This window comes from Hippocampus guttulatus, chromosome 9, assembly GCF_054856545.1.
Source record: "Hippocampus guttulatus isolate MCC_2025c chromosome 9, RoL_Hgut_1.0, whole genome shotgun sequence".
Lineage (NCBI taxonomy): Eukaryota > Metazoa > Chordata > Actinopteri > Syngnathiformes > Syngnathidae > Hippocampus > Hippocampus guttulatus.
The window spans coordinates 55,096-74,925 of NC_141269.1; the positions used below are offsets into that span (position 1 = coordinate 55,096).

Sequence of the window (19,830 nt, forward strand, 5' to 3'; positions counted from 1 at the left end):
AACTCATCTCGGATGGCGTTTTTATTGGCTCAAAATGACGGGAAGACAAAGAGGGCGGCGTCAGCGTCGCAATCGCAGGAAGAAGGCGTGTCGACACTCGGCGCTGTCCAAGGCGTAGTACTTGTCGTAAAAGTCCAGGATGTACTCCTCGGCCTGGAAGCCGAACTTCTGGTAAAGCAACATGGCGGGATTGCTGGCGGACACGTGCAGAGTCACATCCTTGCCCATGCACGTCTGGGGGGGGGGGGGGGGGGGGGGGGTGTTAGCATTTTGCTGCCGCGGGTCTACGTTGTCGTCCCTCAATTGACATACTTTTCAATTTGTGACTCAAAATAAAACTGTTGTGGGTTCAAAATGCAATTTCCCGAGCGGGGGGCGAAGTGGGTCTCACCTGGATGAGGTGGTAGATCATGAAGGTTCCGATGCCCGCCCGCCGCCACTCGGGGTGCACCAGCAGGAAGGAGACGTACGCTTCGTTGTACTTGACGTCGGGCACCATGAAACCGAAGCCCACCACCACCTTCTTGTAGAGCGCCACCACGCTGAAGTCGGGGTACTGCAGGCACTCCGACAGGTCCACTCCTGGGGCGGGGCGGGGCGGTGGGGGGGCAAAGGTCACGGAGGCGTAGGCCCGCATCGGCGTCGGCGCCTTACCTGGCCAGAAGCCGTGGCGACACATGGCGTTGACCGAGGGGATGTGATTGGGCCGCACGTAGCAGTAGTCCAGGGGGGCGTCGGCCTCCGGGGTCCAGCCGGGCTCCCGGCGGTGAGCGTGCGCTCGGATCTCGGCCAGCAGGCGCATCTTCGGGGGACGGCTCTCGTAGTCGCGCCTGGCGGAGCCGCGATTTGGAATATTTGACGGCCCAACGCGGCGGCGGCGTTCTTACCTGATGTACGGTTTGAGGAAGCGGGACGTGTACGGGCTCTTGACGCTTTGCTCCGAAGCGCCGTCGGCGCCCGTCAGGCGACAGCCAAAAGAGAGCCGAGGCGAGGGCGACCCGCGGCGAGCCGAAGCTTTGGCCTGCGGAGCGGAGGCACGAGGCGGCGCTTTGGCAAAGCCCGGGCGCCCCCGACGGAGCGTCCGCGCCGCCGCCCTCACCTGGAAGCGGTCCAAGACCCGCAGATCCCGGCCGGCGCCGGGCCGCCCGCCCCCCGCCGCCGCCGCCGCCTCCCGAGCGCCGTAGACTCCTCCCGCCAGACTGAGCGCGCGGTCGATGTCCAGCAGGGGGAGTCCTCGCTGCCGCTTGGCCTGCCGCACCATCAGCTTGCGGCGGAGGCGGCGGGCCTGCGGCGTGACGGCCAGCGCCAGCGGGCACGCGTCCAGACGCCGCCGCAGCATCCGCTCGTCGTAGGGGCCCACCGGGGCGTGGCGAGGAACGGGGGGGCTCCCGAGGCTTTTGTCGCGGCGGGCCGACGACCTCTTAGGCTCCGAGCCCTCGCGGCCGGCGGCGAGCCGCGGCGCGCCCTCTTCTTCAAAGTCGTCCTCGTCGTCGTCCTCGCTGTCCGCCTCCCGCTTGATGCCGGGGGGCGCCGGGCGGGGTCGCTTGCGCGCCGGGGCGGCGGGCGGGGGGGCGTCCTCCGTGCCGGGGTCGATGGCGGCGTCCGCCTCCGTCTCCTCGTCGTCTGGACGCCGCGAGGGAAAAACGAGAATGAGGCGTCGGCGCTCACGCCGCGACCGGGCGTCGGCGGCTTACCGTGAAAGAGAGCCTGGGGCGGCATGGCGTCCGGGATGAGGTCGGCCTCCGACAGCAGGCTGGGCGTGGCCGAGCGGGAGGCCGGCGTCCCGGGCGCCGAGAAGTCGGGCGAGGGCGACGGCGACGGGCTGCTCAGCGGCGTCCTGTCCGAAGAACTGACGGAGGAGAAATCCACCACCTCGCCCTTCTCCAGGAGGGCTTCCGGCGGATGCCGGCGCCCCCCCCCGCCGCCGCCCGCCTCCTTCTGAGCCCGCCGGATGTCTTTGGCCTCCTGCGTGCGGGAGCGCTTCTCCTTCAGCTGCATGGCCGTCTCCACCGGGTTCCTGCCGCCGCCGCCCCGCTTGCGCAAACCTTCCGCCGCGGCGGCCGACTCGGCCGCCGCCGCCGCTTTGCGAGCCGCGCCTGCCGCACGCGGGAATGCCGTCGGACGGGGCGTTGAAAACGCGGCCGACGGCGGGGCTCACCTTTGCCCTTGGCGGCGGCCTTGTGGGCGTGGGCGCGCAGGGTCGGAGGTCGGTTGCGGACCAGCTTCCACCATCCCGGCTCGCTGAACTCCTGGGCCCCCGAGCGGAAGAAAGTCGGACTGCCCACCGACAGACACCCCGCCACCGTGCTCCACCAGGTGGACGTCTTTTTCCTGCCGGGGGGGGGGGGGGGGGGGGGGGGTGCCAAAAGTAGGTCAGGCGCGCCGCGCCTAGCTACTTCCTGGCTAGCCGCCGCAGCTAGGAAGTTAGCTAGCGAGCTAGGAAGTTAGCAAGCAAGCTAGGAAGCTAGCTAGCAAGCTAGCTCACAAGCTAGGAAGCTAGCAAATTAGCTAGCAAGCAAGCTAGGAAGCTAGCTAGCAAGCTAGCTGGCAAGCTAGGAAGCTAGCTCGCAAGCTAGCTAGCACGCAAGCTAGGAAGCTAGCTAGCAAGCTAATAGTTGCTCACAAGCTAGGAAGCTAGCTAGCAAGCTAGCTAGCAAGCTAGCCGCCGCGCGGCGAGAAGCCACCTGGATCCCAGGAGGAAGTTCCAGTGGCGGCCGATGAAGGCGCAGATGTCCTCCTTCCAGCGGAAGTAGCCTTGGCGTCCGGTTCCCTCCAGAGACAGATTGTACATGGCCAGCATGACCACCTGCCGCACACAAAGCCGCGTCAGCGGGCGGTGGCGATATCGCGCCGGCGAGGGGGGGTGGGGGGGGTGCGTGACCTGCTGCCAGGTGAGCCGCATCCTCTCGAAGCTCTCCTCGCCGTCCTCGGAGCAGTCGCGGCACACGAACTTGAAGAAGTTGTCGCCCTTCAGGTAGCTGGGCTGGTTGCCGTGGAGGCGAGCTAACGGGGGGGACCGGGCCACGTTTTAGCGCCGCGTTAGCGTGAGGTCGGGCTAACCCTTGAAATCGGCGCCCCATCAAAGGGCCGATCGGACGGAGAAAAAGGCGTACCGGCCGGGATCCACTTGTGGCATCGCTCGCAGTAAAAGGCCAAGTGGTCGCAGGCCCAGGCGGCGTCCGCCTCCTCGCCGGGGTCGCTGGCCAGGGAGTCGCCGCTGTGGTCGTGCGACAGGTCCGGCGAGCCCCGCTCCTCCGACTCCACGATCAGAAGCGTTTCGCCCTCCACCTCGCCCTCCTCCAGGCCCTGCGAGGCCGAGGCGCGCGCCGCCTGGTGCTCGACGCCGCCCCCGTCCATGACCCCGACGTCAGCGCCGCTCCTCTCGCAGGTGAGCGCTTAACTTCCCGTTCTCCTCCAGGCGCCGCACATTCTCCTTCTTGCGCTCGACGCGCTCCAAATCTCTCAGGACGCCTTCGTGGAGACGCTGCGTGGGTTCAGTGCATCGCGAATTTTTTCAAACATAAAAAATATATATACAGTATATTTTTTAAAATATATATAGAGTACAGTCCTGTATATGTCGCTCTATGTGACTCGCTGTTGTTTTGCAGCTTCTCGCGGACCGTTTGCGGACTTTTTTTTTACGCGTTTATGTTAACTGGACGCTACTTCGCGGATTTTCGTTTATCGCGGGTGGTTTTGGTCCCCATTTGGTCCCCATCCCGCGATAAACGAGGGATTGCTGTAATCCTAATAATAATTTGAAACAAAAGGTACGAGTGTCCGAATGTCAGTTCAAACTAAAGGATTAACGACTCAAAAAGCACTAACGGGGGGGGGGGGGGGAGAACGGGTGAGGACAGCATTGGAATGTCGCTCATTTTAGACGATCCGAGCAAGAAGAAAACGCCGCCCCCCTTCCTCGCCTCAGCTCGTTGTTCGCTAGTTTAGGCAGCCGGCCTTGCAAATGGCAGCTTTGGGTCGCCCCGACACGGCGGTGCTGGCTTTGGGCTCACCTGTGTGTCCCAGGACTGCTTGAGATGGACGGCGACCACGGTGCCCACAGTCACAAGCACAGAAAGTCCCAGCACCGCTTTCGAGGTCGTCGACATCACGTTAGCAATAGCCGACGTGATGCTAATCGCTGCCGCAATCTGCCGGTGGCGGCAACGGCAGCTGCTCTTCTTCTTCTTCTTCGCTTCTTCTTCTTTTTTTTCAAATCTTTATTGAACAAGTCAGAATACAATTCTCAGCAAACAGAAAACAAAACGAACGTGCTACCAATACATACACATTACAAACGTTTAAACAAAAAAGAAGAAGAAAAAAAAGGAAGCCAGGGGATTTTTAGACAAAAATTTCAAATAAGGAGCATATAGCCAGAGTCTTAACAGCTTTTTTGTTTTTGGAATCCGTAATAGAGCTCAGGTACTGCTTTGTTTCTGCTTCAAAAATTAAGAAAAGAGGTTTTGAATTATTCCATCTTCTTCTTTTCCGGGCCAAGCCCAATCGCCACCCTTCTCCCCTTGTGCCTTCTTTGCGAGACTGCGATCGTTGTCGGGTGTGTTCCAATTCGCCGATTTATTATTGCTGACTCTTGACTTTACTCTTCACTGGGAAAAAAAATAGACTGTTTACGGTTTCTTCATTAACGATGGTTAAAAAAAAATAAAAAAAGACTACGCGAGTCTTTATTGTAAATTCAATGATTATTCTAGCAAAATTCACAAATCCAAATGGAGTCATTCAAAGCCTCTTTTCTTAATTTTCGAACCAGAAAGCAGCGTACTTGAATTCCGTTTTGCGTTCCAAAAATAAGAAAGCGGTTGAGACTCTTGCTTTATGGTGTTCATTTCGACTGGTGGAGCACGAGCGCCACCTTCCATTCTAACTTGGGACCAGAGTGACCCAGAGCCCTCCCGAACACGCTCTTTAGCCGGAGACGTTCTGAGCCCGCTTGAGAAATTGTTGTATGTTTTATTGACCAGTTGACATAAATGAGAAGCGTACACGTGAAAACAAAAGAAAGGCTCACATCAACAACGCCAACCGAATGTTGTCAAGACGCCACCTTTTATGTACACACATTTGAGGGCCCGTTATTTGACAGCAGCCCCTCCCTTTTCAGCTTGAAATCCTTGCCGGAAGAAGGCAAGCGCGCCCCCCCCCCCCAAATAAATGTTAACCCCCCCCCCCCACAATGCTTTCACACATTTTCAAGTTCCTGTTCCTTCACAATAAAACACACCCCGCGTGGATGTCTACGTGGGGAGTTGCCGATCGGATCTCTCTTCCGTTGCCACGAGGCCGGCGGCCTTTCTCGGAAGCGTGCGTGCGGACAATCAAAGTGATGGGTCGTTAGAGTCACCGATGAATTCTTGCGCCTCTGCTCGATCGGTTCGCACTTTTGGAGAAACCTTTGCCGACACCGCGGTGACGTTGGCTTAAGACGATCGATCGGATTCGTCCCCGTTTCGCCTTTCAAATTGAAAGGTGGCCACTTTGTGAGACCGATGAGGAAAACGGTTTGGGATGTCGGGAGGTGAAAGTAAGGACCACGCAGCGCGCGGCGGCCAACATCTCCGGCGTGGAGCCACAAAGACCAGAACTCCCACAAAGTGGCCCCGGATCTTGCGGCGTGCTCACCACGGCGTTCATAGCTCGGCTCTGTGTACACGCGCACGGAAAAAAAAACCAAAAATACGCAATGTAAACATTATCGTAGGAAAACAACACACCTGAGACATCGCTGTCAATCCTCTTCGAATGGCCGCGGCCTTTTTTGGGTTCCCGTTGCCATGGCAACCAGAGCTGGCGGAACGGCGCGCGTGCCCGTGTCGCGTAGGGTTCTTATCGACTTTTGAATCGACGCAAAAGAGACATTTTTGTTATTAAATTGGCTAAAATAAGATGATGAGCTAGCTAGCTAGTCAATTCAAGACGGTTCCGTTTTTGCTCCAAAGCGAAAGACAAACGTAAGTAAAAAGAAAAAATAAATATCGGCGCCAGTGAACAGCCGTCCAAAAGAAAGCGGAATTAGCCTAGCTTAGCATAGCGCCAAATGCCTGATTAAACCCCCCCGCCGAAATTCAGAGTTGTATTTGGCTCCAGACCTCAAGACGTCTCCGGAAGCTTTGCGGACGAGCCGGCTTTAGGCTAGTGCTAGCAAGTTTTGCGACTTAAGTAGCGAGCTGATGAAAGGTGTCGCGTCAACGTACGACGAAGGGGAGCGAAGCAACGCCGGCCGGGCGTGCCACGCGCGAACCTATTCTCAGTGCTGAGCCAGGCTAACGGGAGAGGCCTCCGATGCGCGCAAAAGCACAGAAGCTGGCAGATGAAGAGGTGTTAAAAAAACTTAGTGGCACGCCGCGCGCTCACGTTAGCTCGCAGCACCCGCTATTATACATGAAAACAACAACAAAGACATTGGAAGAGTTCGGTCGTGACGCATTCAAACTCGGTTCAATGTGCGACCCGGACACATTTTCGTCGCTCTGGTCGCGACCCGTCCCGCCGAGTCGACATAATGATCCACCCCCGCCCACCTATTCCTTTCAGGGCGGATGACTCAAAACAAGCGAATCGTGAGTCACGACCGCTCGGTCTTTCTCAGCGCTGCCCGTTGGCCGTCGGGGCCGGGCAGGAACTCTGACAATTTGTTTCAAAGTCATCGAAAGAGTCCGGTCGCGATGCGTTTCGATCCATGTGCGACCCAGACACATTTTCATAGCTTACCGTAATCCGGTCGCGCTCGAGACGCGAGTCGCGGTTGTTGCGAGTCACGACCCGCAGTGCCGGCGCGGCGAACGGCGACGCGTGAAAAGATCACCGGGGAAGTCGGATGGCGTCGGAGAGTCCGGTCGCCGTCGTCCGGACGAGGGCTCGAGGGACCGCTTGGAAAAAAGCCACGGATGAGAGCGACGGCGGATGGCGAAGAGACGCGCTTCCCGTCGGACGACGTTCGGGGTCAAGTCTGCAGGCTCGGAAGGGGAGGAGCCTCGCGGCGGCGCTAGCCGGCTAGCTAGGGAGCGAGCTCGTTAGCCAGTTAGCTCGCTCCCTAGCATCGCGTGGTGGCGAGGACGGTGGACGGTCTCCGCCCCCTCCGTGGAGCTCCTCCCCCAGTTACTGGCGGACCTCGTTTGCGATCAGACTGTCCTCCCCCGAGTGGAAATCCGCCTCGTTGATGTTGTTGCCGCCGTTGAGCATGTCGTCGTCCTGAGACGACGCCCGGTCCTCCTCGCCCCCGCCGCCCGGCTCGTCCGAGTTGGGGTCCTGGAGCACCTGGGCGATGTACATCTGCTGCGAGGGGACACAAAGCGTCAGGCGGGTTGGTTAGCCACGTCGCTAACCTCGTACGTCCGCCGCTCGGGCACGTTCCAGTTTCAGAACATGACCGTGGCTCGTTTCCAACCTCAAAGATGGAGATTTTTTGGTCTTTTTCGTGCTCACGACGCTGAAACGTCTGTTGCGGGCATGGAAGGAAGGCGCGCTTGAGAGTCCAAAACAATTTCGCGAGGGGCGGGTCGATAAAGAAGCAAGAATGAACGGCCGGGTTACGTTTGTCGCCGGCGACCGCTCACCTGCGATTTGGACGGCGGGGAGGCGGAGCTGCGGGCCGGGCGTCCGTTCTCCGCCACTTCCGCGTCCGAGTCCTTGGTGTCGATCTGCCGTGCGACAAGGCGCCGTTAGCGCCGTTAGCGCTAACGGCGCGGACGGGGGGGCGGGCGTACCTTGTAGTTGTGAGCGCTGAGGTACTTGAAGTGGCCGAAACAGACGTGGGACAGGCACACCACGATGGTCACCACCAGGACCACCAACGTGAAGACCGAGGTGGGCGTCTCGAAACCTGCGTGCTTCGCACCGTTAGCTCACGGTCCAAACCTTAGCAGGCTAATGTTTGACTTGACTTGCGCATTTCTACTTCTCCCTCGACCGAAATCGGACAAGTGCAGTTCAATCTGCGACTGCCCCCGACAGAGCGGAGAAACGGCATTCCGCGGCGACCCAAAAGCGACGGCTATGCAATGGAATGTTGCGGTTGCAGCCGACGGAACCCCCCGGCGCGACCGAGAGACGCTCATATTTGGGGGAGTCTCGTCGCTACCGAGGTGCGAGGGACGGAGGGCGGGAGGAGCTTGCCTGTCCGCATGGTGGAGAAGAAGAGCAGCCAGAAGAGGCAAAGGATGGGCGCCGCCACCACCTGAGTCACGGCGCCAGAATGGATCTTCTTGTCCAGCTTGGACGGCAGGTACGCGTAGTACATGTTGTAGCGGTCCACCAGGTGCTTCAGCAGCATGTACATCAGACCTGGGGGGGCGGGGCGGACAGTCAGCCCGGAGCCCTCGCCGCGCCGCGCCGCGCTCACTCACCGAAGGGCACGATGATGGGGCAGGTGATGCTGTAGGCCATGACCACGGTGAAGACGTTCATGATCCACGCGTACGCCGCCCCGAACTGGAACTCGTACGCTTGATGCTGACACCGCAGGAAATCGCGTCAGTCGATTGGCCGGCAAACAAACGCGGCGCGACATCGAGCCGGGCCGGGATCTGGCCTTCCGCCGCGGCTCGCGGAAGAACTCGGTCACGATACGGACTTCTGGAGCTGGTTTTTCGAGACCCGCTCTTCGGGATCTAGGCCTTATAGAAGCCGTTCAATAAACCCGGTCAGGATCCGGCCCCGGCCATCTAGCCCTAGTTCGGATCCGGCCTCGTGCACCTGGTCTTTTCGACCCGGTGACAGGACCTGGTGTTTTGGACCTGGATCAGACCCAGCCTGGATATAAAGCCTTCCTGGCCCGGTTCGATAAACCTGGTCAGGACCTGGCCTTCTGGGCCCGGTCATTTGGATCTGGTTTGGTCTCAGTCTAGATATGGCCCTCCGGACCCGATTTGATAAATCCGGATCCGGCCTTCCGGACCCGCCTAGCATCTGGCCATCCGGACCCGGGCCGATCCCAGTCGGGACGGGCGCTCTTGCGCTCACCCTCTTGACGTTGCGTCTGTCGGCGGCGGACGGCGCCAAGCAGAGTCGAATCATGTACATGAGGAGGCCCGGGATCCGAAGCAAGTCCATGGCGTTCCCGATGAAGGCCGAAGCGATCACGTAGTTGACGAAGAAGGCGCCGTTGTCGGGCAGGAACACGCACCTGAGGGACCACACGCACCCGGGCGGTCTTCTGCCGTGTCTCCGGGCGAAAGTAAGGCGGGGGGGCGGGGAGGCGGACACTCACTCGAAGCGGACGGTGCCGTCGGCCAAGAATTTTTTGTCAAAGAGCCAACGGAAGAAAACATCCAAGCTGAAATCGCAGAGGGCGCGGCGGTCAAAAGCATTCGACGACAAACGGACCCGCCAAAGAGCAACGTTACCTGCTCAGGCCAAGGGAGGGCAGCAGAAGAACCATAAAGATCAGGAACGTGTAGCACTTGTGCATCGTCGTGCGGTTCTCTCCGGACCTGCGCGGACACACACCTTCAAGTATTTAGTCTGGGAACTCAAAGTAGACTTTGGACTGGAAACGGCGACCCGAGGACCAGTCGCGGCATTGTTTGTGACATGAAAAGTACTCTCGGGACAACGGGCGGCGTCGCCGGAGACCTGGTCCAGTGCGCCTCAAAGAAGGCCGAGTAGTAGACGATGGTCGGCAGCAGGGCGGAGAAGGCCCACAGGAGGAGCGTGGGGAAGAACTGGGTCACGATGGGGTTCTGCGGACGGAGGCGCGAGCACTCAAAAGCTTGGCCGCGGCGAGCGCGCCGACCGGGCGGTTCCTCTCACGTTGAGGTACTCCACCGGCTTGGTGACGTTGAACTTGTCCATGGTGGAGATGATGATGGCGGGCGTGGTGAGGAAGAAGAGCAGCAGGAACAGGATGCAGTTGATGATCAGGCAGCGGATCCACCAGGAGACGCCGCCCAGCGACAGGTGCTCCCTGTTGGAACGCACGCCGACACGTCACCCTGCGGGACACAGCCACCGGGAGGGGGGGGACGACCGGGACCCACCAGCGCACGTTCTGGGGGTCGGGCGCGTACGAGACGTTCCAGTTGTGCACATGGAGCGCCTCGCCGAATTGCGAAGAGCGCGGCTCCTGCCGGCAGCGGCAACCTTGCACCTGACACGCGTTGAAGTCTTTCAGGATTCTAGAGGGCCGACGGGAGCACGGGTCAGCGGGCGGGCCTCGGCCGGCGCGTGCGAGGCCCGGGCGGGCAGGGGGGGGGGGGGGGGGGGGCCTTACATGGCGGTCATGGCCTCGTTCTGGAAGGTGACAAAGGCCATGCCCAAAGGTTTGGTGTGGACCTTTTCCTTCTCCCTGCGGTACTCCGCCTTCAGTTTTGCCTCCCTCTTGGTGTAGAAGCTGACCGCCTCCTCCTGCCGGCAAAACACACGCACGCACACACAAACCACAATCGACCGTGCGCCCTACGATCGGCGAGGTCCCGGCTCGCTGTCGTCGGGTGTCGTCCGGAGAAGTCTCTGTCAGGGACTTGAAAGCGGGTCGGGTTAAGCCTCGGTTTACTGTAGGCCTCGCCGGGGCGTCAAGTCGGTGGCGGTCATCTCGGTCCGGTCGGGGGGGGAGCGAGCGAGCCGAGCAAGGCGGACCTCCTCGCAGCCGGCGACGGCGCAGCAGCAGAGATGTCCGCAGGGCTTGGGGTTGATCATGGTGGGGACGTGCTCCTTGGCCATCAGGTCGGTGAAGAACTTCTTACTGCGTTCCGTCTTCTTCCTGCGGCGCGGGGGGGGGGGGGGGGCGGGGTCAGACGCTCGGCGACGCGCCCGACGCCCGCGGGCGGCCGGCCGCTCACCTCTCGGCGTTCAGGGACATCAGCTTGGCCACGTTGTAGCAGATCCGAGCTTCCAGAACCGCGCAGTTCTCGTACGCCTGCCTGAGTAGGGGGTCGGGGGGGGCATGCTAACACGTGCAAAGGCAATCGGCGCAAAAGGCGATCGATCGCACGTACTCAAAGTGCTGCTTGATCTGACTCTCTTCGGCGTACTTGGAGATGCCGTTGATGAATAAAGTGCGCTTCACCTGCGAGGCGCAAACGGAGAGATTGCCGCGCGTTCGCCGGCCTCGCCGCGCGCCGTTTTCTTACCAGGTCGTCCTCCTTGTAGTGCATCTTGGACGTGTGTCGTCTCATGCTGTAGACGGTGAGCAACAGGTACATGAAGGCGAAGGTCGTGTGCAGCCACAACAAGTTGGTCCTGCGGGCGCCAGCAAAACCGTTTGAGCGTCACACACTCCGCGAGGTCCCCGCGAGGGAGCTTTGGCTTTGTTCTTTTCCTTTGCAATCATCTTGTTCTTCGGGGATCAATTTGGCTGTCGCGGCGGTGAATCGGGTGGCGCTTTCCACCACGGCGGCGATCGGACCTCCATCGTTCAAGTCCCCCGACAAGCTAGCTCGGATGGGCGGCGCGGACATCGAACGCCGGCGTTATCGCGGCCCCGTTAGGTGAGGGGAAATCGGGGGGGCCGCCGCGCCGATGGCTTTCTTCATTTTCCTCATTTGTTTCCGCTCGCAAAGGGAGCCGGGGGGGGGGGGGGGGGCAAACTCACCCGGACTTCAGGTTGGCGATGGTCGTGCGGCCGAAGCTGTAGGCGTTGTTTTCTGAAAACCAGCCAAGATTCCAAAAATCAGCGAGACGGAACATCCCGGTGACATCTCTTCCACCCGACGAATTTGGAACGGCGATTCCGCCTGACGGCTCGCGTCGCTTCGGGACGTGGACGCACACGACGGGGAGGCTTTGGGTTGGACTAGAGCTACGATCCACACATCTACCCGAGCGGGTCCGCCGAACGGCGGCTCTATGATCCACGGGTCTGCTAGCCACACGTCACCAGCGAGAGCTCGCTCCAAGCGACTTTACCTTCTTTGGACGGCGGGCCGCCTGCTTCTTGGTCGAGCGGCAAATCTTTGCTGATAATTCGGACTAGACCATCACACACACACAGACACACACACACCGGTCCACATCCTGCTCGTCAGTTCCAAAACACGTGAAAGTGATTATTCAGGTTGAAGCTATCGAGCATCGTTCGCATATTTGACGCTCGGCTTTGACTTCCGGGTCTCGGGGAGGGCCGGCCGGAGATCGGGGGTGCGGGGGAGGGGGGGGGGGCGGCGTCTCCGGCCAGCGATGGGTCGCGATTCGTCGCGGCGCATTCGCCGCCCGAAGCGGCGGCGAATGCGGGTCTCACCCACCCAGCAGGTCGCCCGAGAAGTTGACGGGCAGCACGATGCCGACGGAGAGCACGCCCACCACCACCAGGAGGCCGATGATGTGACGCTGGAAGGACAGGTAGTGCACCGCGTCCTCGCCGCACTTCTCCCGGATCTCCTCGTCCCTGCCGCCGGCGCACGCGTCAGTCGCGCCGGCGGAAGCCCGAGCGGAGCCTTTGCCCGTCGACAACTCACTTGATTCGGAAGATGGCCGTCAGCCACGAGCAGAAGCCCTGCCGGCCCCAAAGGGACACCAAAGAAAAAGCAAAGTCAACAACCGGGACAGTCTCGCATCGCCTGAAGCCGAAACGCGCTTCCTGGGTCAAAAGATCCGAGGCCCCCCCGTCGGCTGACCTCTGACCGTTGTTTAAGTGGATTAGCATTAGCATCGGCATCGCCTACGCCCGGCGGATTAAAGCGAAAACACGCCGATCCGTCCCCGTGACGGCGTCGACTCGAGACGTAGCGTAGCACGCTAACCGAGCGAAGGAGAGAAGCGAGCGCGCTCACGTTGTCGCGCTGTTCCAGGTCCACGGAGCTGGAGACGGACGTGAGGCGCTCGTAGCGGTCGGGAGTGTCCGAGTGCATCGCCGCCGACGCCACGCTGAGGAGACAGCCCAAGGGAGGGTTAGCGCTTAGCTTCCGGCCCCACACCGGCGAGTGCTCGCACGACGACACAGACCGGGGAGCTAACACCGCATCACTTCCTCCTCACGGCTAACTCGCTAGCTGGCTAACACGCCACAGGGACGCCGATACACGCACACGCACGCATTACCTTTTGACCGGCTCATAGTTATCCCCGTCTCGTCTTCGGCTGAATTATTTTCATGTCGGGGACAAGCACGAAGAATGGTTAGCATCTTAGCGGCTATTAGCATGCTATTAGCCACTCAAGACGAGCAGCCATTGTCTGGGTGCTTTGCTGTTGTCGACCCCCCCCCCCCCCCCACCCCAAAAAAATGTCAGACTAACGATCAGAATGCTATCAAGTAGACGGGTGAGTTAAAAACACACGAGACGCGGCCTCGGTCGGGAAGGCCGAAGCCGCCCGCCGCTCACCTGTCGGCGTCGGTGACCAGCGCCAGGCGTCCGTAGTCCCACGCCACCTTTCGTAAGATGGAAAAGACGAAGAGCAAAACCTGCGGGGGGGGGACGAGGCGCGCCCGTTAGACCGCGCCGGCGCGCCGGACGAAGCGCTTTTTGCGGCGGCGGTCTGACCAGGAAGCACATGAAGTCGAGCGCCAGCACGGTGGGCACGCCGCCGAAGGGCAGACCTTGCAGCACGGTGCTGCGGATGCGCGCCGAGTAGCAGTACTCCTTGGAGCCGCCGCCGTCGCCGGAGCAGTTGCCCCGGGCGCCGCAGGCCCGGCCGCCGCCCGGGGTCGCCATGGCGATGATCAGCAGCGGCAACATGCTCAGCGCCGCATCCCCTCGCCTTTCGCCCGCGCGGGGAGGACCGGTCGACGGGCGTCGGCCGGGCGGGTCGCCCCCCGCCGAGCCTCCCTGGAAAGGAAAACACGCCCGTGAATGCGCAACCTTTTCCCACCAACTGCAGAAAAGGCGTCGATCCCTTTGACGGATTTGCGCGGTCGCCCGCAAAGGGCGAAACAAAAATCTATGTCATTCAAAAAGTGGCAGAAATCACTTGAAAGGGACCCAAGTTAGCGTCAACTCGTTGTTGTTGTTGCCGGGGGGGGGGGGGGGGGGCGGCCGCGACAACCCGCCGACGGGGAAACCCATCCGTGAAATGTTCGGAGGCCTAAAACGGTTCCCGGGTGGCCCGCCAGAAACGCCCTCTCAGCGCGCCGCCCGGGAGGCTGGCGTGGGGGTGGGGGGGGCGGGCCGCCGACAGACAGATGACGTCTGATGGACCCAATGAGCACCCCCGGCGTCAATGACATCAACGTGTTGTCATCTTGCTAGCTGCTGGAAGCATCCACGGCAAGCCCGCCCCCCCCCCCCCCCCCCGATTCGCTCACGCCGATCTTGGATGGCTCACCTAATCTCCGCGTAACGCTCCCACATGACGTCACTCGGCACGCGCCGACCGAGTGAACCCGAACCGGCAAAAGCGGCAGCTCGGTGTCCTCTGCGCCTGTTACATAAGCAACCCCCTCAGACTCCGACATCGCCCGACGTAACCCCCCCCCCCCCCCCCCCCATCCCTCGGGCAACGCTCTGGCGTTGCGCGCGCGCCTGCGACTGCGGGGCGGATGAAACAAAGGACGACGGCGGCGCGCGCGCGCGCGGCCTTTCGGGCAGGCCTCACCTGAGCACCGGAAGTGGCGTCGAGCGCGGCCTGAAATCCTCACGCGGCCGTCGCAGAGTCGCCGTGGCGCAGCGCCGGCGCCATCGCCGGCCACCGACCAAGCGGGCGAACGCACCTGCCGGTCGGGGTCCTCTCGCCGCTCGTCCTGGGGAGGGGGGCGGGGGGCGACCGACGCTTTTGAGCGAGGCGGACCGTGGCGGTGGGGCTACTCGGCCGGGCTCTGCCCGTCTCCTTTCGTTTCGTCTCGCCTTGTCCGTCGCCGATGCTGTCGCTGCCGCTGCCGCTGCCGCTGCTGCTGCTGCTGCGGAGGAGGAGGACAAGCGGGGATGCACGCAAGGCGCCGACAGGGGGCGCCGAAGTGCGCCTTCACAATAAAAGCTCTGGCAGTGGTCAGTCAAGTCGAAGGATGCTCGCGCTTTTTGAGTCACTGAGCGACTTGAAACACAAAACAAACAAGAAAACACTGGCAAGCGCCTTTTGGTCAATCGTTTAAAGATGTTCCCGAAAGAGAAGTCAAAAGGAACAACTGAGCTCATTTGCTGGTGCAAATGTGCGCATCCGCTCCGAACTAGGGAGGTGGCCATGTTCCCATGAACCTTTTCTTCATCTTCTTTATTTTTTTTTTACAGTTTCGTTTGAGTCATTTGTGAGCCTCTCCTTCAGCCTAAATAAAGAAAGTTCAACTATTCTCGTCGGCTTTTCTTCTCTGAAGACTGGGTTGGAATGTGTTGCAGCCATAAAAGTCCTAGTTCATGATTATTTGTGAAAAAAAACCCGAACAAAAACAATAACTTCATTGGAATTGTGTGTGTGTGTATATAAAAACACGCGCGCACACAGATAGATAGATTCTACAATAATACCGCATGATTACCGATGTGACTTAAAAACGAAGACACATCGCGAAGGCCTCGTGACAGTCAACATTTTCGAACGGTCTTGTGACGTCGGGTGCGAGAGCACTATTTTGAAGGTCGCACACAGGAAATGAGCGAGGACCGCGTTCGGAAAAGACGTCACGAGAAAGTGACGTCTTTGAGCGAGAGCGAATCGGCGGCGCAGAATCGTCGACGGCTGCCCAAAACAAACATGGCGGACGGTGAGTTCACTGTTGTTCTTTTCCTCATTTAAATAGAAATAAAAATAAGATTTTCCGTCAAGGTCGCCGCTGCTTCTCCCGTTCTCCTTTCGCGTCGCATCAAGAGCGAGCCAAAAAGTCCGCGGACGTCGAACAGTTAAAGGTTGATGCTAATCTAACTCGCTCGCGCTCACAATCCGGACCGGACGACCAACCGCCAGTTTGGCTCTTTACTGTTTTTTTTTTTTCCTTCGCCGTCTTTCTATCGCTAGAAAACACAACGCTTGCGCTTTCTAGCGTCGGCCAAAAGCGCGAAAATAGGTTTGGGGAGCCCATTTTGAGGCCGTCCAAAGTGACCGCGATTCTCTTTGCAGAGCACACAGACGCCGAACACGCGATGGAGCATCCCACGGTGAGTGCCGATCACCATCGTCATCATCGGTGTCCTCACAAATGCTCGCGTGCATGCAGTGAACGTACAAAGAATCGTCTCCAGTTTTTGCTTTTGGACACACTTGCGCAGCCGAGACCATCGACCGCCGGTCCGTTCCTTTCATTGGCAAGAGCGAGCCGAGTTAGCGGGGATGGCAATGGCTAGCGATGGATAAAAAAGCGGAAAGGGGCGTGGCCTGGACGGGGCGACCAATCGCAACGAGGGAGACATCACACGCGTCCGATCGCAGGGCTGTTTACAATCGGAAGATGGGAAAGACCGATCGGGAGAGCTCGTGAAAACTCGACGATAAGGTACCTGCGCCCCCCCCCCCCCCTCCTAAAATGTTCTCAACGGATTTAGACCATTCACAAAAATGATCCGTATCCGCGCAAAAATTGCCATCCCCGAGTTAGATATGAGCAAAGCGGCAGTCCCAGCACCAAAGTTGCCATGTTCCGGGGGGGGGGCGTAAAGTGGAAGAATGTTGTCGTTTGATGATAAGACGGGCGCGTTTGGGCGTCTGTCGTCTCCGTTGCCAAGCGGTCGATTGTCATTTTGCCTTTGTCGCAGCCGTCGGAAAACCCCCACGCGGAGTTTGGGCTGACAGACAGCATTCAGGTAAGGTGTCCGTCTGCGAGGGGGGGGGGGGGCATTAGGCGCCGATTGCGACACGCTTTCTGGCCCCCGCGCCAGAGGACGCTGGAGCAGGAGAAGACGTGCAAGCAGAAGGTGGACCTGCAGGCGCTGCCCACGCGCGCCTACCTGGACCAGACGGTGGTGCCCATCCTGCTGCAAGGCCTCGCCGTGCTGGCCAAGGAGAGGTGAGAGAGCGCTCGACGACGACGACGCCGCCGCCGCCGCCGTACTCTACACCCGCCGCGTCCCTGACGGAGCGGCCTTTGTTTTTTGCCTTCCCCGCAGGCCGCTGAACCCCATCGAGTATCTGGCCGCCTTCCTCCTCAAGAACAAAGCGCAGTTTGACGAGCGCAACTGAAGCCTCTTTGCCAATAAAAGCCGACTCCAGTCTGGCAACATCTCCTTTTTATTGGGGGGGGGGGGCTCAGATGTAAAAGTGGTGCGCGGCCAGGTCGTCCATGAACGGTCGCGCCAGCGAGTCGGTGGCAAAGTAGCAAATGAGGCCGAAGGTGATGGAGATGGGCAGCGCCGGCAGCGCCTTCTTGAAGATGGCCAGCAGCAGCAGCGTCACGCACAGACCCTGAAAGGCAGCCCGCCGCCGCCGCCGTCAGACCGATGCCGCGCGCCGTCCGCAAAGGTGCTTCGAGTGTCTTACGATCAAGATGGCCACGAAGCACGCCGCGGTGGTGTTCCAGTCGCCCCCGCCGGCCGCCGCTTTGCCCACCAGGACGCTGTAGAAGATGAAGTCGCCCAGGCCCAGCTTCACGCCGCCTGCCGTCACACAACACGCGCCTCGCGTCACGCGGGCGCGACGCTAGGCGCCGCCGTCGCGTCACTCACGCTCCTCCCGCTCGTCGTCGTCTTCGTCGTCGTCCTCCGCCGCCGCCCGGCCGCTCGGCTCCGCCTCCTCATCTGTCACACACGGCAGAGTGAAGCGCAAAGTTGCCGGCGCGACTCGAGAGAGCGCGGGCGGTCGGGCGCCGCCCACCTGAAGCGCGTCCCGGCTCGCCGTCGGCGGGGGGGCCCGTCGTCCACGCCATGGCGGCTGCGCGCACAAACGCAAAGCGCTCGTCGGCGACGCCGGATGTGATCTCGCGATCGCGGTTGTCGTGCGTGTGGCGGAAAAGAAAATGGTACAAAACACGGGGGTGGGGTGGGGCGGGGGGGCCGTATTTATGTTGACGTTTAGGATGGGAGGGGCCAAAATCCACCGCGCGTCGCCGGCATTCTTTTTCTTCATACCGTAAAAAATAAAAATAAATTGGTAAACTATCGTCCGCCATTTTGTGGGACAAAATGGCGTCCGTTTGCGGCCGACTCACACGAGTAGATGAGGGCGGGGAAGATGGGCTCGTTGCGCTCCTGCGCCGTTTCCACCAGCATCCTCAGCGGACCCTTGGGACTCAGGACGGCCACCAGGTCTGCGGCGGGGGGGGGTGAGAAGTAGGAAGAAGGCCCCCCCGGCGGCGGCGGCGCTCACCGTAGACGGAGACGGCGGCCAGGATGAGCCAGGCCGACCACTCGGGCAGGTACTTGACAAAGACGAGCGCCATGAGCGCGCTGACCGCGATCAGGTAGGCCTGCTGCAGCGCCAGCGGACCCTTCCAGTGGACGCACGCCATGCCCACCGCCCCAAAGTTCCAGATCAGCACGCCCGCCGTCGGGTAGTCCATGGCCACGTTGTACGTCTTCAGCACCTCGCTGTTGGGGGGGGGGGGGGGGGGGGCGGTGACCATCGGCTTGGGCGAATCGACGCCGAGGCGCTCACCTGAGGTACATGAAGCTGAACCAGAAGAGCAGCAAGAGCGAGGACAGGATGAGCCAGCCGTGGATCACCTGCCGGCAACGAGCGAAGGGGGGGGGGGGGGCGTGAGAGGGCGAGGGGGGGGGGGCAACAGGGGAGGCGGCGCACCTTGTAGCAGCGGTACTTGTAGAGGAAGACCAGCAGGACCGTCATGGCCGCGATGACGCTGATCATGACCGCGGCGTTCAGGACCGAGTTGAGCAGGCGCCGGCCCACCGACGACGTGTTCTCCGTGAACGGCGTGTAAATCCTGCGGGGGCGGCGAGGTTAAGCGATGGCGGGAGGGGGGGGGGGGCGTGGGGGCGGCGGCGGCGGCTCACAGCTGCTGGTCCGTCTTGTCGCTGTAGAAGTGGAGCGACTTGATGGTGGCCACCACCAGCAGCATGCACAGCGTCACGGGAACGAAAAGCATGATGACGTGCTTGGCGCCGTACTTGAGGCTCAGCTCCTCGTCGCCCGCCGCCGCCTCCCCGCCGGCCTGGGGGGGGGGGGGTCATTCAAAGGCTTTGCCGACTCCATCTTGAGTCGGGGAGGGGGACGCACGTCCGTTTACCGTTTTGGGCGAGCGGTAGGACGGCACGGCCGGATTCTCCGACTGGACCAGCGCCGTGCGCTCCGTGTAGGCGTCGTCCTCGCTGTCCGAAGCCTCCATGGCCGCGCCCTGCGACCGCGCCTGGAAAACACAAAGCGCCCGAGGACATGGCCGCCTGACTTCAGAGCCAATGACAAACTCGTTGGGTGTGAAAACGCGAAAAAAATCATCATAATACTCATAATAATCTGACGAGACAGAAATGGCGGCTGTTTGGGACAAACGTTAAGGTCGCAGTTCACATCAAATCCGCCTCGGTCGAGGAGGACCCGAGTCCCCTTTTTGGCGTCGCTGATGCGAGCCGACGAACGCGCGCGACCGCTCGCGTTCGACCCTCGTGACGTGCGCCACACTCGACCCGGCCGCGGTGTTTTGGGAGGGGGGGGGGAAATCTAGGACGTCAAAGTTGTACCTGATTTGTCGAGTAGAAGTGCCGAGCGCCGCGCAGCCAGACAGTCGCAAGGCGGAAGTCAAGTCACCAGTTGGTCACCTGACTGCGAGCCGAGTGGTGGACGTGACGTGACGTCACGCCTCCTTGTTTACATCGAAACGTGACAAGCTCTACTGAAAAAATATATATTCTGTTCGGCTTCTTCAATAACCATGAAAAAAAGGACTAAACAAGTCTTTACCATAAATGAGATAATTCTTCAAGCTAAATGAGACGGCGGCCACCCCGTCCGTCACTCATGCTGCAGTTCCACCTCACGCCGAGGGGGGGGCGGCAACGTAATACCCTGGCTTCCGGTACGGTGGAGTGTCATGGCGACGCCCGTCCAGACGAACAAATC

General features: G+C 60.6%; 5 protein-coding genes across 11 annotated transcripts; 1 reads left to right on the forward strand and 4 right to left on the reverse strand.

Annotated features, from left to right (window-relative positions):
* Positions 1–8: 8 nt before the first annotated feature.
* kat14 (lysine acetyltransferase 14) lies at positions 9–3,357 on the reverse strand. The gene is made up of 10 exons (XM_086120661.1): positions 3,114–3,357; positions 2,882–3,003; positions 2,685–2,806; positions 2,159–2,331; positions 1,695–2,096; positions 1,100–1,623; positions 888–1,021; positions 655–830; positions 392–582; positions 9–234 (listed from the first exon to the last, which is right to left on the reverse strand). The coding sequence occupies exons 1-10, from the start codon at positions 3,355–3,357 to the stop codon at positions 61–63; spliced, it is 2,262 nt and encodes a 753-aa protein (XP_085976787.1). The 3' UTR covers positions 9–60.
* Positions 3,338–5,184, reverse strand: pet117 (PET117 cytochrome c oxidase chaperone). The gene is made up of 2 exons (XM_086120674.1): positions 4,017–5,184; positions 3,338–3,484 (listed from the first exon to the last, which is right to left on the reverse strand). The coding sequence occupies exons 1-2, from the start codon at positions 4,110–4,112 to the stop codon at positions 3,368–3,370; spliced, it is 213 nt and encodes a 70-aa protein (XP_085976800.1). The 5' UTR covers positions 4,113–5,184; the 3' UTR covers positions 3,338–3,367.
* LOC147199597 (mechanosensitive cation channel TMEM63B-like) lies at positions 5,181–15,394 on the reverse strand. Of its 5 annotated transcripts, XR_015101886.1 has the most exons (25): positions 14,494–15,377; positions 13,443–13,727; positions 13,284–13,363; positions 13,000–13,038; positions 12,732–12,825; positions 12,417–12,454; positions 12,204–12,346; positions 11,555–11,606; positions 11,094–11,202; positions 10,959–11,029; positions 10,803–10,883; positions 10,600–10,723; positions 10,235–10,368; positions 10,002–10,139; positions 9,775–9,928; positions 9,598–9,704; positions 9,369–9,455; positions 9,233–9,298; positions 8,986–9,148; positions 8,370–8,475; positions 8,140–8,307; positions 7,731–7,846; positions 7,581–7,664; positions 6,736–7,299; positions 5,181–5,667 (listed from the first exon to the last, which is right to left on the reverse strand). XR_015101886.1 is itself a non-coding variant. In XM_086120636.1 (24 exons), exons 2-24 carry the CDS (start codon positions 13,635–13,637, stop codon positions 7,123–7,125), a joined length of 2,523 nt encoding a protein of 840 aa, XP_085976762.1. In that variant the 5' UTR covers positions 13,638–13,727; positions 14,494–15,394; the 3' UTR covers positions 6,440–7,122. The 5 variants fall into 5 exon arrangements, 4 of the variants coding, with proteins under 4 accessions (XP_085976762.1, XP_085976760.1, XP_085976761.1 ...); XM_086120636.1 differs by lacking the exon at positions 5,181–5,667 and having other exon boundaries at positions 6,440–7,296; positions 14,494–15,394; XM_086120634.1 differs by lacking the exon at positions 5,181–5,667 and having other exon boundaries at positions 6,440–7,299.
* Positions 15,395–15,487: 93 nt separating this feature from the next.
* dpy30 (dpy-30 histone methyltransferase complex regulatory subunit) lies at positions 15,488–17,035 on the forward strand. 2 transcript variants are annotated; one of them, XM_086120671.1, is made up of 5 exons: positions 15,488–15,592; positions 15,946–15,983; positions 16,578–16,625; positions 16,701–16,828; positions 16,929–17,035. In XM_086120671.1, the coding sequence occupies exons 1-5, from the start codon at positions 15,583–15,585 to the stop codon at positions 16,999–17,001; spliced, it is 297 nt and encodes a 98-aa protein (XP_085976797.1). In that variant the 5' UTR covers positions 15,488–15,582; the 3' UTR covers positions 17,002–17,035. The 2 variants fall into 2 exon arrangements, with proteins under 2 accessions (XP_085976797.1, XP_085976799.1); XM_086120673.1 differs by having other exon boundaries at positions 16,716–16,828.
* psen2 (presenilin 2) lies at positions 17,032–19,829 on the reverse strand. 2 transcript variants are annotated; one of them, XM_086120666.1, is made up of 11 exons: positions 19,452–19,829; positions 19,001–19,120; positions 18,768–18,925; positions 18,556–18,697; positions 18,412–18,479; positions 18,124–18,344; positions 17,966–18,064; positions 17,632–17,688; positions 17,484–17,555; positions 17,299–17,414; positions 17,032–17,223 (listed from the first exon to the last, which is right to left on the reverse strand). In XM_086120666.1, exons 2-11 carry the CDS (start codon positions 19,097–19,099, stop codon positions 17,068–17,070), a joined length of 1,188 nt encoding a protein of 395 aa, XP_085976792.1. In that variant the 5' UTR covers positions 19,100–19,120; positions 19,452–19,829; the 3' UTR covers positions 17,032–17,067. The 2 variants fall into 2 exon arrangements, with proteins under 2 accessions (XP_085976792.1, XP_085976793.1); XM_086120667.1 differs by lacking the exon at positions 19,452–19,829 and adding an exon at positions 19,264–19,413.
* Position 19,830: the final 1 nt, after the last annotated feature.

What these genes read in the sequence shown, in the direction of transcription:
- kat14 (XM_086120661.1), bottom strand. Translation starts at nt 3,357, where the DNA reads ATGGACGGGGGCGGCGTCGAGCACCAGGCGGCGCGCGCCTCGGCCTCG. An exon ending in AACTTCCTCCTGGGATCCAG is followed by an intron (nt 2,332 to 2,684) that starts GTGGCTTCTCGC and finishes CCCCCCCGGCAG; the next exon opens with GAAAAAGACGTCCACCTGGT. An exon ending in TGATCTACCACCTCATCCAG is followed by an intron (nt 235 to 391) that starts GTGAGACCCACT and finishes CCCCCCCCCCAG; the next exon opens with ACGTGCATGGGCAAGGATGT.
- pet117 (XM_086120674.1), bottom strand. Translation starts at nt 4,112, where the DNA reads ATGTCGACGACCTCGAAAGCGGTGCTGGGACTTTCTGTGCTTGTGACT. An exon ending in AGCAGTCCTGGGACACACAG is followed by an intron (nt 3,485 to 4,016) that starts GTGAGCCCAAAG and finishes GAACCCACGCAG; the next exon opens with CGTCTCCACGAAGGCGTCCT.
- LOC147199597 (XM_086120634.1), bottom strand. Translation starts at nt 13,637, where the DNA reads ATGTTGCCGCTGCTGATCATCGCCATGGCGACCCCGGGCGGCGGCCGG. An exon ending in AACTATGAGCCGGTCAAAAG is followed by an intron (nt 12,826 to 12,999) that starts GTAATGCGTGCG and finishes CTGTCTCCTCAG; the next exon opens with CGTGGCGTCGGCGGCGATGC. An exon ending in ATCGCCAACCTGAAGTCCGG is followed by an intron (nt 11,203 to 11,554) that starts GTGAGTTTGCCC and finishes TGGCGCCCGCAG; the next exon opens with GACCAACTTGTTGTGGCTGC.
- dpy30 (XM_086120671.1), top strand. An exon ending in ACGCGATGGAGCATCCCACG is followed by an intron (nt 15,984 to 16,577) that starts GTGAGTGCCGAT and finishes CCTTTGTCGCAG; the next exon opens with CCGTCGGAAAACCCCCACGC. An exon ending in GGCTGACAGACAGCATTCAG is followed by an intron (nt 16,626 to 16,700) that starts GTAAGGTGTCCG and finishes CCCCCGCGCCAG; the next exon opens with AGGACGCTGGAGCAGGAGAA.
- psen2 (XM_086120666.1), bottom strand. Translation starts at nt 19,099, where the DNA reads ATGGAGGCTTCGGACAGCGAGGACGACGCCTACACGGAGCGCACGGCG. An exon ending in GGCCGCCGTCTCCGTCTACG is followed by an intron (nt 18,065 to 18,123) that starts GTGAGCGCCGCC and finishes CCCCCGCCGCAG; the next exon opens with ACCTGGTGGCCGTCCTGAGT. An exon ending in CCCCGCCCTCATCTACTCGT is followed by an intron (nt 17,689 to 17,965) that starts GTGAGTCGGCCG and finishes TTGTGCGCGCAG; the next exon opens with CCGCCATGGCGTGGACGACG.